At 38.9% G+C, this 14,848-nt stretch overlaps 1 protein-coding gene across 3 annotated transcripts in view; it reads left to right on the forward strand.

Annotated features, from left to right (window-relative positions):
• STXBP6 (syntaxin binding protein 6) overlaps nt 1-14,848 on the forward strand; it is a 262,455-nt gene that overhangs the window by 67,507 nt on the left and 180,100 nt on the right. For all 3 annotated transcript variants that reach the window (XM_040257207.1, XM_040257206.1, XM_040257205.1), the window contains one exon: nt 7,912-8,100. In XM_040257207.1, the coding sequence (XP_040113141.1) occupies nt 7,947-8,100 (154 nt within the window). In that variant the 5' untranslated portion in view covers nt 7,912-7,946. The remainder of the gene's footprint in view (nt 1-7,911; nt 8,101-14,848) is intronic.

Here is a 14,848-nt window from a genome sequence, read left to right on the forward strand (position 1 = left end):
AGAGTTCAGGTGAATATGGCAGACAAGGCAAAACTTTGTAGCCCAATTCGTTCAACGTTTGAAGCATTGGTTTAAAAAACTAGGAATAAAACTATCATATGACCCAACAACCCACTACTGGGCATATACCCTGAGAAAACCATGTTTGAAAAAGACATATGTACCCAAGTGTTCCTTGCAGCACTGTTTCCAGTAGCTAGCACATGGAAGCAACCTAAATGTCCATTGACAGATGAATGGATAAAGCAGTTGTGGTGCATATATATGATAGAATATTACTCAACCATAAACAGGAACACATTTGAGTCTGTGCTAATGAGGTGAGTGAACCTAGAGCCTATTATACAGAGTGAAGTAAGTCAGAAAGAGAAAAACAGATATGGTGTGTTAGTGCATATATATGGAATCTAGAAAGATGGTACTGATGGACCTGTTTGCAGGGCAGCAAAGGCAACGCAGACTTATGGACTCAGGGGGCCGTGGGTAGGAAGGAGAGGGTAGGACAAATGGAGAGAGTAGCATGGAAACATAGACACTAACATATGTAAAATAGTCAGTGGGAATTTGGTGTACAACTGAGAGAGCTCAAACCGAGGCTCTGTGACAACTTAGAGGGGTGGGATATGATGGGAGGTGGGCGGAGGCTCCAGAGGCAGGGGACATATGTATAGCTATGGCTGATCCATGTTGGTGTGTGGCAGAAGCCAGCACAATATTGTAAGTATCAGTATCAATCGACAAACTTTAACAATGCAAAAACCATGGTTACTTTTGCACCATCCTGGTATAATAATCAGTAACCCTTACTTGAGTATACTTTTTATAAAGTTTATAAATTTACTTGAGTAAATTTTTATAAAGTAGCTAAATTTGACCTCACGTTATCTCATTGGTCTTATGACACCAAAAAAAAAAAAAATTGATTTTTACTGCCTAACAAGTTGCATATTTTCTTGCTACTAAGTGATATTTTTTGATTTTGGAGTACAATTACCATTTTTAGATTATCTCTAAGTTTAATGATGGTGTAATAATGTCTGACTTGTAACGCTGAGTACTTAAATACTGTGAAGTTTAAGGGAAGCAATTTAACATTTCTCTAATTTGGCTTTAGTATGTACAGCATTCCCCGGCTCCTAGGCAAGGAAATCAAGTTTCCCTCTCAGGACCTGAAGCCTGGAGGAAAAAAAGTTGAATACAGTGAAGCTTGAATCATATTTATCCTTTAGAATATTACACTGGGCAGTGTAGAGGGACAATGGAAGCAAGATGGGAGTGGTTCCATCTGGTGTTCTGTCACAACACCAGATTACTTGTGTTGTCATAGCCAGTGCTATAGGTGCTCTTTTAGGGGACATCAAGTCATTCAAACCAGGGATGATGGAGATGCAAACCAAGGTGGAGGTTGCGAGGATGGAGAAGATCTGGTGGAGCCCAGAAGTACTGAACTGGATCTACAGAACTTGGTGATTGGTTAGTTGTTATGGAGATTTGGAGGTTTTGAGAAACAAGGCGGAATCTAAATTAACTCTTAGGGGAAATGCTCAGTTGCCAGCTAGACACATGGATTTAAAACCAGAAAGGCAGTGGGAGCTGGGTGATCCGTGTCATCTAGTTAAAGGTGACAGTCAAGGTGCGTTTGCGGAATTTCAAAAAGTGCCAGCGTACAGAAGTCCTATCTTAGAGAATAACCTTATTTCTCTTATTTATCAGTTATTTGAGGTCACCTCATTAGATTGCCCATGCACTAGGGGAGACCAGCTAATTCCACCACCACCACCCCGTGCCCCACCCTACAAAGTTTTCCTGGATGTATCCTGTTTGCTATTAACTTGGAGACTTCTTAAAACTTAGTATCAGCTGGTTTTGAGTGTATCTACCTCAGGGTTAAGTCACAGTAACTGGTTTGAGAGGGTGAATCTAAAACCAGGCATTTCTGGTTACTTGCTGGCAGTGGGCGTATGATTGTTATAGAGACCAGATTACTTGTGTTGTCATAGACAGTGCCAGAGATGATCAGAAGATTGCATGTGAAGTGTGGCGAGTGAATAAAGTTAGATAAATCAGTTATCTAATAATCTTAAGCTAAATAGGAGGTATCTGTTTCACCAGAGGTGGCCTTTACCTCTCTTGTGAGAAATATTTAAGCCCCATTGGCTGTACCACCTTAGATAAACCTGCAGAATAATGAAGGCACTGCCACACTGCAATTTTAATGAGTCCCTACCACCCATCCTTGTCTCCTGAACACACAAGGCAAGTGCTAGTTCAAGTACCGGAAACCGAAAATGTTCATGTTGGAGAATGAGAACATCTAACCTCTCTACCCTTTAACGTATCGTCTGCCTCCTCTGTGAGGTCCTTGGAGTTTATGACTTTTCCTGGAAAGGAGGATTTCCTGGCTCTTGGTAGTGGGTGGAGGATCATCTCAGTACAGTAACCGTGTACTGACAAAGTGGTTATGGGTTAGATGGCTTAAAGGGAGAAGAAGATACATGAAAAGGCTTGAGGGAGAAGAAAGCCAACTGCGATTAGTTTCTACAACTACCACTTAAGGCAGCCAGCCACTTTGACTTGCAAATCATATTGTAGGCTGGTTTCTTGGATGGGAAAGCTTTGTAATTATAGCCTATAGAAGCTGTGGACCAGGAAGAGAGAGAACTTTCATGGGTTGTAGGGGAGGAAAAATAATTTTACTCTTCTGCATTCTTAGCTGCTAGCTAAGCAAAAGTTGTTCAGTCGGGTCCAACTCTTTGCAACCCATGGACTGTAGCCTGAAGAACCCATGGGCTCTTCTGTCTGTGGAATTCTCCAGGCCAGAATACTAGAGTGGGTAGCTGTTCCCTTCTCCAGGGGAACTTCCCGACCCAGGGATCAAACGTAGGTCTCCCACATTGCAGGCAGATTTTTTTATTCTTAGCTGAGACCCCTGTAATAAAAGATTAACAAGAGAAAACCCATTGGAAGTTTATGAACATGTACACCTGGTATGTACTTGGGAGATACCCTGGAGAAATGATTAATTCCTGAGACAGCTTAGAATGTAGGATTACATACCATCTTGGTAGGGAAGAAGGAGGGGGTGTAGACCTCTTCAGTTCAGTTCAGTTCAGTCGATCAGTCGTGTCCGACTCTTTGCGACCCCATGAATTGCAGCATGCCAGGCCTCCCTGTCCATCACCAACTCCTGGAGTTCACTCAAACTCACGTCCATTGAGTCAGTGATGCCATCCAGCCATCTCATCCTCTGTCATCCCCTTCTCCTCCTGCCCCCAACCCCTCCCAGCATCAGAGTCTTTTCCAATGAGTCAACTCTTCGCATGAGGTGGCCAAAGTACGGGAGTTTCAGCTTTAGCATCATTCCTTCCAAAGAACACCCAGGACTGATCTCCTTTAGAATGGACTGGTTGGATCTCCTTGCAGTCCAAGGGACTCTCAAGAGTCTTCTCCAACATGAAAATGATTTTTAGAAAAAGTGAAAGGCCCTTACAGGACTTGATGGGAGGTATGACAGTTGGTGAGAAAGTATGTCTAAGTGTGTGTGGACTTCTAGTTGCCTTTCCTGTGACAAGAGTCAGTCTTTCCTCATGGATGAAACTCCTGGAGAGGGAATTTATGGCAACTGAGTTCCTTTGGAGTATTTGTCTTTAGACAGATAAAGGGAATTCAGAAGAAGCCTCTCCCCACATTTGTTGTTTATTCTGGGGCTTTTAGCTCAAAACAATCAATTTACTAAAGCAGCATATTTCTGGGTGGCATATCCTATCCCCCTTCAGGGTCATGTAGATTGGAGTGACACTGGTCAGAGGTGTACCACTGCTGTGTATTCCTCTTGATTTTCTTACAAAGGGCTCCAGCCGTGGGCAGGGCATTGATTTACCAGCAGGAAGATCTAAGACCTGAGAAATCTGCTTGACTGAATGGAGAAAAGAAGTCCTCTGCCTCCTCTTCCTGTCCTCATGAGAATCCACTCTTCCATCCCCACAGTTCCTCCTTAGACTCTCAGTTTTTCACCTAATTGGTGTCAGGATGGCTGCCAGAGAACCAGTTAGAGAGTTGATTAAAACTGCATACCCCAAGATTGTGATTGGTGGGGGTAAAGGAGGGGCCCAAGGGTCTGCATTTTTGAAAAGCTCTCCTTGCCGAGTTCAGATGGGCAGTCGGGTTTGGGAGACACTCATAGATTCTTTCTATGAACCTACATTAGTGTCCCTTTTACTTTCTGATTCATTCTCTTCTAATCCTCTGTCAATTTCCCTTTCCAAAGTAGCATCAAAAACATACACTTGTGCTCACAGGCGTGTTCATGTCCTTGTCCTGAACAAAAATTTTAAACAGTTTCTAAATGGAAGGCTACATTTACTGAGTTTCTGCAAGAGTGTCTTCTGTTTTTCTTATCTTAGAGAGTTAATTTAAAAATTCCATTTTAAGTATTCATTGCGATTCAGGCACCGGAATAAGTGATTTGCACGCATTGTTTCATCTAATTCTTTCAGCCCTTCCATGAATTAGGTGAAGATCTTCCCACATGAGTAAACTGAGAATCTGGAATTTTAAGAGGTTTACGCACATTATATGTCTTCAGTTTTGGAAATAAAATTTGAACCCAAGTTTGTTTGATTCCAAACCTTGTGCTCATTGAAGTTACTGGTTCTATTTTTCCTCTTTTTTTTTTTTCCTCCCTTTTGTTCTTGGCCACTGAATATCCATATGAAAAAGCAACACAAGGTTATTTCCATTTCTTACCAGTTTTTCAGAAGATGAGCAGGATTTCCTATGAGTTTGTTGACACGTGCATATTGCTTTTCTTTTTTCTCTTGACAGATTTTGCATAATAAAATGATAGCTTTCTATTTCTTTTAACCACAATTTTAGAAAAGTGTGACTCTGAGTTGGAAAAACAAAAGCCTTGCCACTGTTGGGAAGGCTCTGATCAGAGAATGCCTGATGACTTTGGGAAGATGACTTTCTTCAAACTTCCTAGAAGTTTGAAGCCACTGTGCTACCATTGGCTTTCTTATTCCCACATCCCCAAGTGCTGAGAGGTGAGAGACCTTGGAGCTAGAAAAAAGCTAGTTTCTCTCCTTTAAAAAAAAAAAATGTCCCTGTAAATTGTAATATCCTGCCTAGCAAAGTCATAGGGTAAATCACAGTGGGAGAAATTCTGCTTGCTAACTTCTTGGAAATCACGGGATATCAGTTAGAGGTCAGCATATCAAGAGATTCTGTCATCATTTTGTACTCAGCTGGGATGAAGAACCTGCTGGCAATGATAAGATATCATGATCTGAGCACATCGACCTGGCCACAGATCTGTATTGAAGGATAGATTGAAGGATTTTTTGTTGTTGTTTAGTAATAAACACCAACACTTTTTATTCTTTATTCTTGGTGCCACTGAGAAAACCTACTTACAGAATTGAAAGCAGGAGAAATTTCTTTAACCAGGGGAATGTTCTTCTTCTTCTTTTTAATATATCTCTTTCCTTCTATGAAGTTACAGGTGTGGATCAGTTATAGATGGACAGCTGTGTTGTAACATTTGTGAATCTTGCATTGGGAGGAATGTTCCATGTCTTCCATCACAAATCATCTGAATTTAAGGGAAATCTTTAATATAATCAGTAGTCAACTCCTGGAGAACCAGGAGCCTATCTTAATTATTTCTTATGTCTCTAATACTAAGCATTGGGTGGCATGTAATAGGTGTTTATTTACCGATTGCCTCATTTGTAAAATTCATCTAGAGTCATCTGTTTTCAACATCCTGCCACACATTCTTCTCCTCCCTCTCTCTTACTCCATATTTGTGTGTGTGTATCAATAGATACAGTTTTATAACATGAATATTTTGCTAAATCACTTGACATTAAGTCGAAGACATCATGACTCTTCACCCCTAAATACTTTATAACATATCTTCTAAGAACAAGGACATCGCCAGCATAACCAAATGCTGTCATTTCATTCACAAAACTTAGCATTGATACAATAATATTGCTTAGCACATTCAGCTGTTCCCCTGTGGCTCAGCAGTAAAGAATCCTCTTGCAATGCAGGAGATACAGGTTTGATCCCTGGGTTGGGAATGGAGAAGGAAATGACCCACTGAGCAGCTGTTTGAGCTGCCGTTGCCATATATAGCTGTATAATTGATCCCTCTGCAGGATCTCTGAACACTCTGTACAGCCTGCATGACCTCTGCATGTACACTCTGTACAACCCATTGGCCTTCTCTGCACCTTTAGTTTTGATTTGTCATTTGTTGAACAAATGTTGATTACTGATTAAGATATTGATGATGACATCCAGGATGACTGGAATGATGGCATAGAAAACATTGACTCATTTATTCAAGTTACAGTTGAGTTTTTGGATGATATAGTTAAAATTCAGATTGACCTTGAATGTAATAGACACAAATAAGCATAATTAAGACCTTTAGGGAATACAGCTTTGGGAAACTAAATATAACATGGGGACTGTGTATGTATAACTTTGAGCGATCAGGGAGAGAGGGGACCCATTGTGAGTCAGCAACATGCTGCTTTATTTTCTTAATTATTGGGCACACAGTGCCAGTTAACAACAGGAGCATAGCATGTGGGAACTGCTGGGTAACATTTTCAAAATACTTGGCATTGGTCAGATATTTTTTTAGAATTCTGTGTCCTCTTTAGCTTAAGGAAACTGGAGAATTTGTCGAGGGTCCAGAGCATGGCAGTGAGAGGCAGAGGAGTCCTGGAAAATAGGACCCATTGAAAGAGGCTAATAAATAAGGATTAATTACTTAGCTTGATCCAAAGCAGCTGAAGGGTGATTAAATTAATGGTCTTCTGTTGCATATATAGTTATTATGGGGAAGATGATATAATTGTTTCCTTTATGAATAGAGTTAGGGAAATAGATTAATATTAGACTTCAAGGAGATTTCGAAGTAAACCTCTTGACTTTAAAGATTTCTCGACATTGGAAAGATTTCTCAACTGAAAATGGTGAAATCATGGTCCTTGTAGAATGGGAATGGGGTGGGTGCCACCTGCTAGTTAGAGTCAGGTGCAGTTGGGGTGGAGGCTGACACACTTTCTCGATCCCATTTTGTGCTGTTCATCTCTTTGTGTTGAATTTGTCATTTTCAGCAAGTAAATCTGTATTCCTTTTTTGTTTGAATTTTTTTCAGTTATTATAAACATGGAGGCCTTGCTTTTAGTGATTGAAATATAATGCATTTCAAGCAAGTGAGAGGTTAAACCACAAATTGAAAATTACCTCAACTGCAGATAAACTTGCTGCTCATTTTTTTTCATTGCAGTTGATTTACAGTGTTTTAGGTATACAATGAAATGACCTTTTACACACACATATATATATATACTTTTCAGATTCTTTTCCATTATAGGTTATTATAATATATTGAATATCCCCTGTGTTATATAGTAGGTCCTTGTTGTTAATCTATTTTATGTATAGTAGTGTGTTTCTGTACTTCCCAAATTTTCGATTTATACCTCACTACCCCTTCCCCTTTGGTAACCATATGATTGTTTTCCATGTCCGTGAGTCTGTATGTTTTATAAATAAGTTAACTTATACTATTTTTTATTTGGATTCCACATATAAGGGATAACATATGCTACTTGTCTTCCTCATTCTGACTTCACGGAGTATGACAGTCTCTAGCTCCATCTATGTTGCTGCAAATGGCATTATTTGATTTTTTATAGTTAGGTAGATACCACATCATCTTTATCCATTCATCTGTTGACAGCCATTTATATTGCTAATAGAGTTTTTGTCTTTTCTGGATATTTGCCTGGGAGTGGGGTGGTTGGATCATAATCTACTGCTCATTCTTGGATGTCTCTTTACAATATTGCCGATTCCAACCTGCATTTTCTTTTTCTTGTCTAGAAAACTCACTGCGTGCCCTGGTTACTTGGTTGACAATGAGTGCCAAATCTGCGATCAGCAAGGAAATTTTTGCACCTCTTGATGAAAGGATGTTGGGAGCTGTCCAGGTCAAGAGGAGGACAAAGAAAAAGATTCCTTTCTTGGCAACTGGAGGTCAAGGCGAATATTTAACTTACATCTGCCTGTCAGGTAATAAAAACGATATGAATATTATTAAAGACGACTTCTGTTTTACAGCAGTTAATTCTAGTATCCAGGAGAGTTACAGTTCATAGCTTGAAATGGCTGCCTTCCACTCTTTGCCTGCTTGTCTGTTGTCTTCTTTGATCCTTGGGGACTCATGGCATCTTGACTTTTGAGGCTGCCTTCTATGGAGAGGTAATGAGGTGCAGTTTTAATGTGTTTTCCATTTCATTAAGAGCATCTGTTTGTCCATACTTTCCCTTCACTAGGGCCTTGACATAAAGTGGGCTATCCTCTTGAGATTTTTGTTTTAGAACGTCTCCTTGTATTTGGATAATTATTACTACCAGCAGCCTGAGTTTCACGGACTTTTTTTTTCTTTCCTCAACAGTTGCCAATAATCAGTAATAGTTGGTCTCAAGATAAATATCGACACCGTATGGAATGTGAGAAAGTAGCTTCAGCTCATAAATCACAGCTTTGCCCGGCAGCTGTTGCTTGTCAGGAAGAGGCATCTGTTCCATTAAGCTTACAATTTTGTGTGATTATTATTATTTTTTTTCCTCTTTCTGTTTGTGATTGTAGGAGATCTGTGGAACTTACTATGGATTCATCCCAAGTTTTTTTGAGATAAAATTTGGATAAGTTTTCTATGGAGCTCTGGGTGATGCTAATCTGAGGACCTAGAACATTTGTAATGTTTCTGATATTTCTTGTAACTGGGCAGTGGAAAAATTAGGCTTGCCTTTATTCATCTTTTCTTTTGTTCCCCTAAGTTTCTCCAGCTGTGGCTTGGGAATAAAACTTTATTTTTGGACCCATTTTTAGCTTTTTTTTTTTTTTTTGGTAAGAATTAAGCCTTTGCTCATTTCCTTATCAAAACTTATTTCAGGGTAGCGATAGTTTTTTTTCCAGAAAGAAAATGTAAAGATAACAGTAGGACTGTGCCTTAGTTTAAAATGAAATGGAAACAGAGAGCTGTTGGTAAGAATACCTTCTCAGTGGTTAGAATGAAGATTGACCCTGAAATACTGGTCTTTCTTTAACCCCAGTAGTGATTAGGTTAATAAAATTGGTGATGGGTTGGAAGACATTTGCATTCCTTTAGTGTGCTGGGCAGTGCTTGCTATGTAATAGGGACTCAAGACTTCAGTAGCCTCTCCTAATACCTTCCTAGTATTTTGTTAATGAGGTTCAGGTCTTAAAAGTATTTTCACATCTTTAAATTTCAGTTCTGGAGTTTTTGCTTGTACTGATAGTGAATAGAAGGCATTAAATTAAATTTTGTTTTGTTTTTGGGCTGAGCTGAACATGGGATGAGCATGGATGCACAGTGATTCTAATTTTCTTGAGCTCAAGTCTCTCACTGTTCCCTTGAGATTTATTGAAGACAGGTAGGTGCAGAAAAGGTGGATGAGAAAAGGGCATTTTTGTTTTGGGCCTCACCCAGGTGGCATGTGGGATCCTTGTTCCCTGACCACAGATTGTACCTGTGCCCCCTGCATTGGAAGTATGGAGTCTTAACCACTGGACCATGAGGGAAGTCTGAAGAGGATGGTTTTGTTTTCCTTTAAGGCACATGCTACTGTCAGCCTATTGCTGATCATGAAGTTGGTAATGTTACCAGGGTCCTCTAACAGCCTCCTCTCAGTGAAAGACTTTGACCATTTGCCATAGGGAATAGTAACTGGGGACTTACTGGGTAACTGCATTTCCTTTATAAATTACCAGGACCTTCAGGTTGAAAGTCTGAAACTATGAGACTTGCTTTTCTGTGACATTCTAATGTAGGAGAGTCTTGAGTTCTGAAAGTCTTCATCCTTCTCATGGATTTGAATTTTGACAGGATTGGTTGACAAAGCAGATCTGACATTGAAGCAGCTGGTTTAATGGAAACTGGGGCAGGAGAAGGCCAGGCAACTTTGACAACCACGGTTTTTTTGCAGTTTGAATTTTCTTATAATTGAGAAAGAAACAGCCACCTTTAGTTTCTATCTTATGCAAAGCATAGAGGCCTATCAATACATCTCTGATAAAGCATTGTTTTAATTAACAAGTAATTAATTATGCAAATTTTATTAAGGAATTTTTATAGACTGAGAACTCTTGGTGGGTTCAGTTAGGAGAAAAGCTCATGACACCTGTTCAGTAGGGAAGGAGCAGTAGTCGTTAATGTTTTACTCACCAAAATAAACATAATTATTAACTGTGAAAAGGTTAAAGAGGACAAATATAATGATTTGAAAGCATGTGTTAGGAGGATTTGGATTGTTTGAGAGAACCCAGAACTGCAGGAAAAGTAGGGCTCCTTGGTTCTGAAAATAGGTGGTGTGGGTGTGGGGAGCATTCCAGGCAGAGGGAAGGGCGGCTTCTTTGAAAGGTGAGCTGGATTCTGAGTTCCGCCTTATCTCCTGTTCAGTCCTGTTTAGTCTTTGTATCTCAGCTTACCTAGGAGACTCTGCAGTGGAAGCAGGGCCTTGGAATGACAGCTGTTCCTTCCGGCTATCAGAGCAAACCCCCTATGCTTTCTGGGAGTCCAAGCCCTTCAACCCTTGTGGTTTGGTTGATGAAAACCAGGTCTCCATGTTGAACAGGCAAAATTTGTCGAAATTAAGGCAATGTCTGCAAATAATTTTTAACCACGTTTCATATTGCATAGAGTTATATTCTTTTTATAAAGAGAAGACTATCAAAGCTTTCAAAGCTTGCCAATGTACACATGTCAGCATGGCTGTTTTATATACTGAATGTCTTTTACTAATGCTTTTCTGTGTTTGAATTTTTTCTGTGTTTGGCCGTCTGAGCAGGAAAGGCCTGTGATCAGGAGATGACTTATTTTTCAGAGTGGGTTGTATCCTCTAGGGGAATCCAAAATGGTGCTGAATCAGGGGAAATAAACTCTTTCTTGAGTTATGTTATAATTATGTAAGTTGGACATGACTGAAGTGACTTGGCATGCATGCACACAAGGAGAGAAATAACCTCTCCAGTTCATTCATGGAGCTTTGGGATAGAATTTGAGTGTTTCTCATTGGACTTCCTGGCTGACTTCTTGGATTGTATGCAGATACTTACTACTGAAATGCCTCTATGGTTAACATTCTAAAATATTGGTTTCCACTTTTTCTTTTCAGTAACGGCTGAAATTTAAAAACCTGAGAATACCAAGTGTTAGCAAACATGTAGAGTAATTTGAGCTCTCATTTTTGCTAGTGGAAATGTAAAAATGATAGAACTGCTTTGGTAAACAATTTGACAGTTGTTTTTAAAGTTGAACTTGCATACATATGACTCAACAAGTCTATTCCTAGGCATTTACCCAAGGGAAATAAAAAAACGTGTCCAAATAAAGACATGTCGATAGAAGTTCATAACAGTTTTATTTGTTATTTATAATAACCAAAAATCAGAACTCAGATGTCCACCTATATGTGAGTGAATAAGCAAATTATTTTATAACTATGCAATAGAATACTAACTGGCGATAAAATGAACCATCAATACATGTAGCAACATAGAGGAATCTCAAAAAGCTTGTATTGGGTGACGAAGAAAAAACAGAAATGACCACATGCTATATGATTCTATTTATATGAAATTCTAGAATGGATACAACTTAACAGGAAGCCCATTGGTGTTGCCAGGTGGTGGAACTGGTGACTGACTGCAAAGAAACATGAGGGGATTTCTTGCAGTGTTGTAGGTGTTCTATATGTTGTTGATTGTGGTGGTAGTTACTTGGGTGCATACATTTTTCACAACTCATCAAAATACATACTTAAAGTAGTTACATTTTATTATATGTAAGTATATCTTGAAAAAATTGATTCTCAAAAATGTCTTACAGAGTCACTAGTGGGATGATCATAAGAATTATTTAACTGTCTTATCTCAGTCTGCGCCAGAAGAGGGGTAGCAACTACCCTCTCCTTTATACGTACAAGAAGTTATCCTAGAGGTCTTTTGAGGCCTCGGACAGAAGCAGTTGTGTATCACTGCAAACCTGTGCTTCCATCTGTCTGATCTGTGTGTCAGTGTGTTCCCAGTTCCTTGTAGCACTGGGCACATTGCCAAGTATAAACACAATAGATGCTTAAATTGAAGCATTGATGGTTCATTTTATTGCTGGTTAGTATCCTACTGCATAGTTATAAAATAATTTTTTATTCACTTGCATATAGGCAGACATCTGAGTTCTGACATTTTGTTATTCTAAATAATAAATAAAATTGTTATGAACCTCTATGTACATGTCTTTATGTGAACATATGTTTTTATTTCACTGTCTTGAGGAATTATTCTTTGGGTTATCTTACTGGTATACTTGACATAACAGTGTGCTTTTGGTACTCAGTGCTATCTAAAGGAAACATCTTAGTCTCTTTCTTCTTGGTTGGCCATCGTCAAAGCTCTAAATTTTGCTGGGATTCAATTCAGTTGACAAGTTCAAAACTTTAAATGAATAGCTTACTAAATACCTCATGACAATGTGGACTTTATAACTTGGAACTGTTGGCTCATTCAAATTGTGAAGTAAGCTTTGCCTAAAACTATTTCTATAGTCAGTCGCCCCCTCCATGATATTTGGGCCTATAAGACTAAACTAGAAACTTGCTGAGAAGTTAATATCTATTTACTATTAGAGGCTAATTACCTACTAAACATTCCATAATTTCATGTTTAAAATCGATTTTCCTGATCCAGTTTTAATTCAGTATGCATAATGTATAATGTTACCCTTCATATTGCTAAATGCATAAACATGTTTCCTTGGCTGCTGCTCATTATCTCCATAGAAGGAGCATGAAGAAACTTTAAATTTTGTGATTAATACATTCTCCTACATATTGTGTTAAAACTGAGAATCTTAATCTTTTCAAAATGATTTTAGATTTGTAGAGAGCAAAATTTTCTTATTAAAAAGAGTTCTGAATGATCTTTGATGAAATTATTTATGTAAAATAGATCCCATGGAAGGTAATGATGTGGATTAGCATTGGTCTTGGCAATAAATTTATCTCCATGGCTACCAGTCCTAGATGTTTCTTAGACTAAGCTCTAGAACTTTACAGATGCCCTGGTTCCACTTCAGTTCAGTTCAGTCACTCAGTCATGTCTGATTCTTTGCGACCCCATGAACTGCAGCACGCCAGGCCTCCCTGTCCATCACCAACTTCCGGAGTCCACACAAACCCATGTCTATTGAGTCAGTGATGCCATCTGACCGTTTCATCCTCTGTCATCCCCTTCTCCTCCTGCCTTTAATCTTTCCCAGCATCAGGGTCTTTTCCAATGAGTCAGCTCTTTGCATCAGGTGCCCAAAGTATTGGAGTTTCAGCTTCAACATCAGTCCTTCCAATGAACACCCAGGACTAATCTCATTTAGGATGGACTGGTTGGATCTCCTTGCAGTCAAAGGGACTCTCAACAGTCTTCTCCAACACCACAGTTCAAAAGCATCAATTCTTCGGTGCTCAGCTTTCTTTATAGTCCAACTCTCATATCCATACATGACCACTGGAAAAACCATAGCCTTGACTAGATGGACCTTTGTTGGCAAAGTAATGTCTCTGCTTTTTAATATGCTGTCTAGGTTGGTCATAACTTTCCTTCCAAGGAATAAGCGTCTTTTAATTTCATGGCTGCAATCACCATCTGCAGTGATTTTTGGAGCCCAGAAAAATAAAGTCAGCCACTGTTTCCACTGTTTCCCCATCTATTTGCCATGAAGTGATGGGACCAGATGCCATGATCTTCGTTTTCTGAATGTTGAGCTTTAAGCCAACTTTTTCACTCTCCTCTTCCACTTTCATCAAGAGGCTAAGGTTCCACTTAGGCCCTACTAAATACAGCACAAGAGGTAGCAGGGAGACTTACCTGAAAGGGTTATGCGTGAGATACTGAAGCTAAAAGTTGAGAAACTGCACTGTCTTGGGGAATTCTCTGGGCTGTCTTATTGGTATACCTGACATAATAGGATATTTTTGGTACTCAGTTCTATCTAAAGAATACATATTGGTCTCTTGCTTCTTGGTTGGCCATGGTCAAAGTTTTGAATTTTGTTGGGATTCACTTCATTTCACAAGTTCAAAGCTTCCTTTGGGCTCTGAGGGTCTAGAATTCTGAACCCTCTTGAAAATTTTAATAGCAAATTTCATTCCTGTTTCATATATATCACATAGGAATATATTCAAGTTGTTAATAATCCAAATGGATACTCAAAACAATTATGAGAGTTTGAGAACATTCTTTATAGTTTGCTACTGGAATTACTTTAACCAAAAGTAATCGTCAGAGACCTGGCATAAGAAAGAAATTCTTTTTCTCTACTTTCTAAACTCAGACTAGATCTCATCTCAAGATCTATAGATATTAGAGGAAAGAAAAGGAAAAATACAAGACAGATGAAATTTGACCTTGATAGAAATGATTTATTCAGGAGTGGTGAGCTCACTTTCCAAGAGTTTTTATCCAGGAAAAATGAAGAAATCTACATTGAACTCAGAGATGGACAAAGCTATTAACAATGAAGAAAGAAATATAAGACAACTATAATAATGAAATATATTTGTTATTCTTTACTATAATATTGAAATATCTTTCAGATATTATATAGATGAAAAATCATCCTGTCTCTGTTTTGTTGTCTTGTTTTAATTGCAGTTAATCCTCAAAATATCCCTACCTTGCTTAAGTGGTGTATATTTCTTTTCCCAGATGAAGGCACCAGTGTTCTTCAGAGGTGTCCCAGGTT

Source organism: Oryx dammah, unplaced genomic scaffold, assembly GCF_014754425.2.
Source record: "Oryx dammah isolate SB20612 unplaced genomic scaffold, SCBI_Odam_1.1 HiC_scaffold_16, whole genome shotgun sequence".
NCBI classification, from domain to species: Eukaryota; Metazoa; Chordata; class Mammalia; order Artiodactyla; family Bovidae; genus Oryx; species Oryx dammah.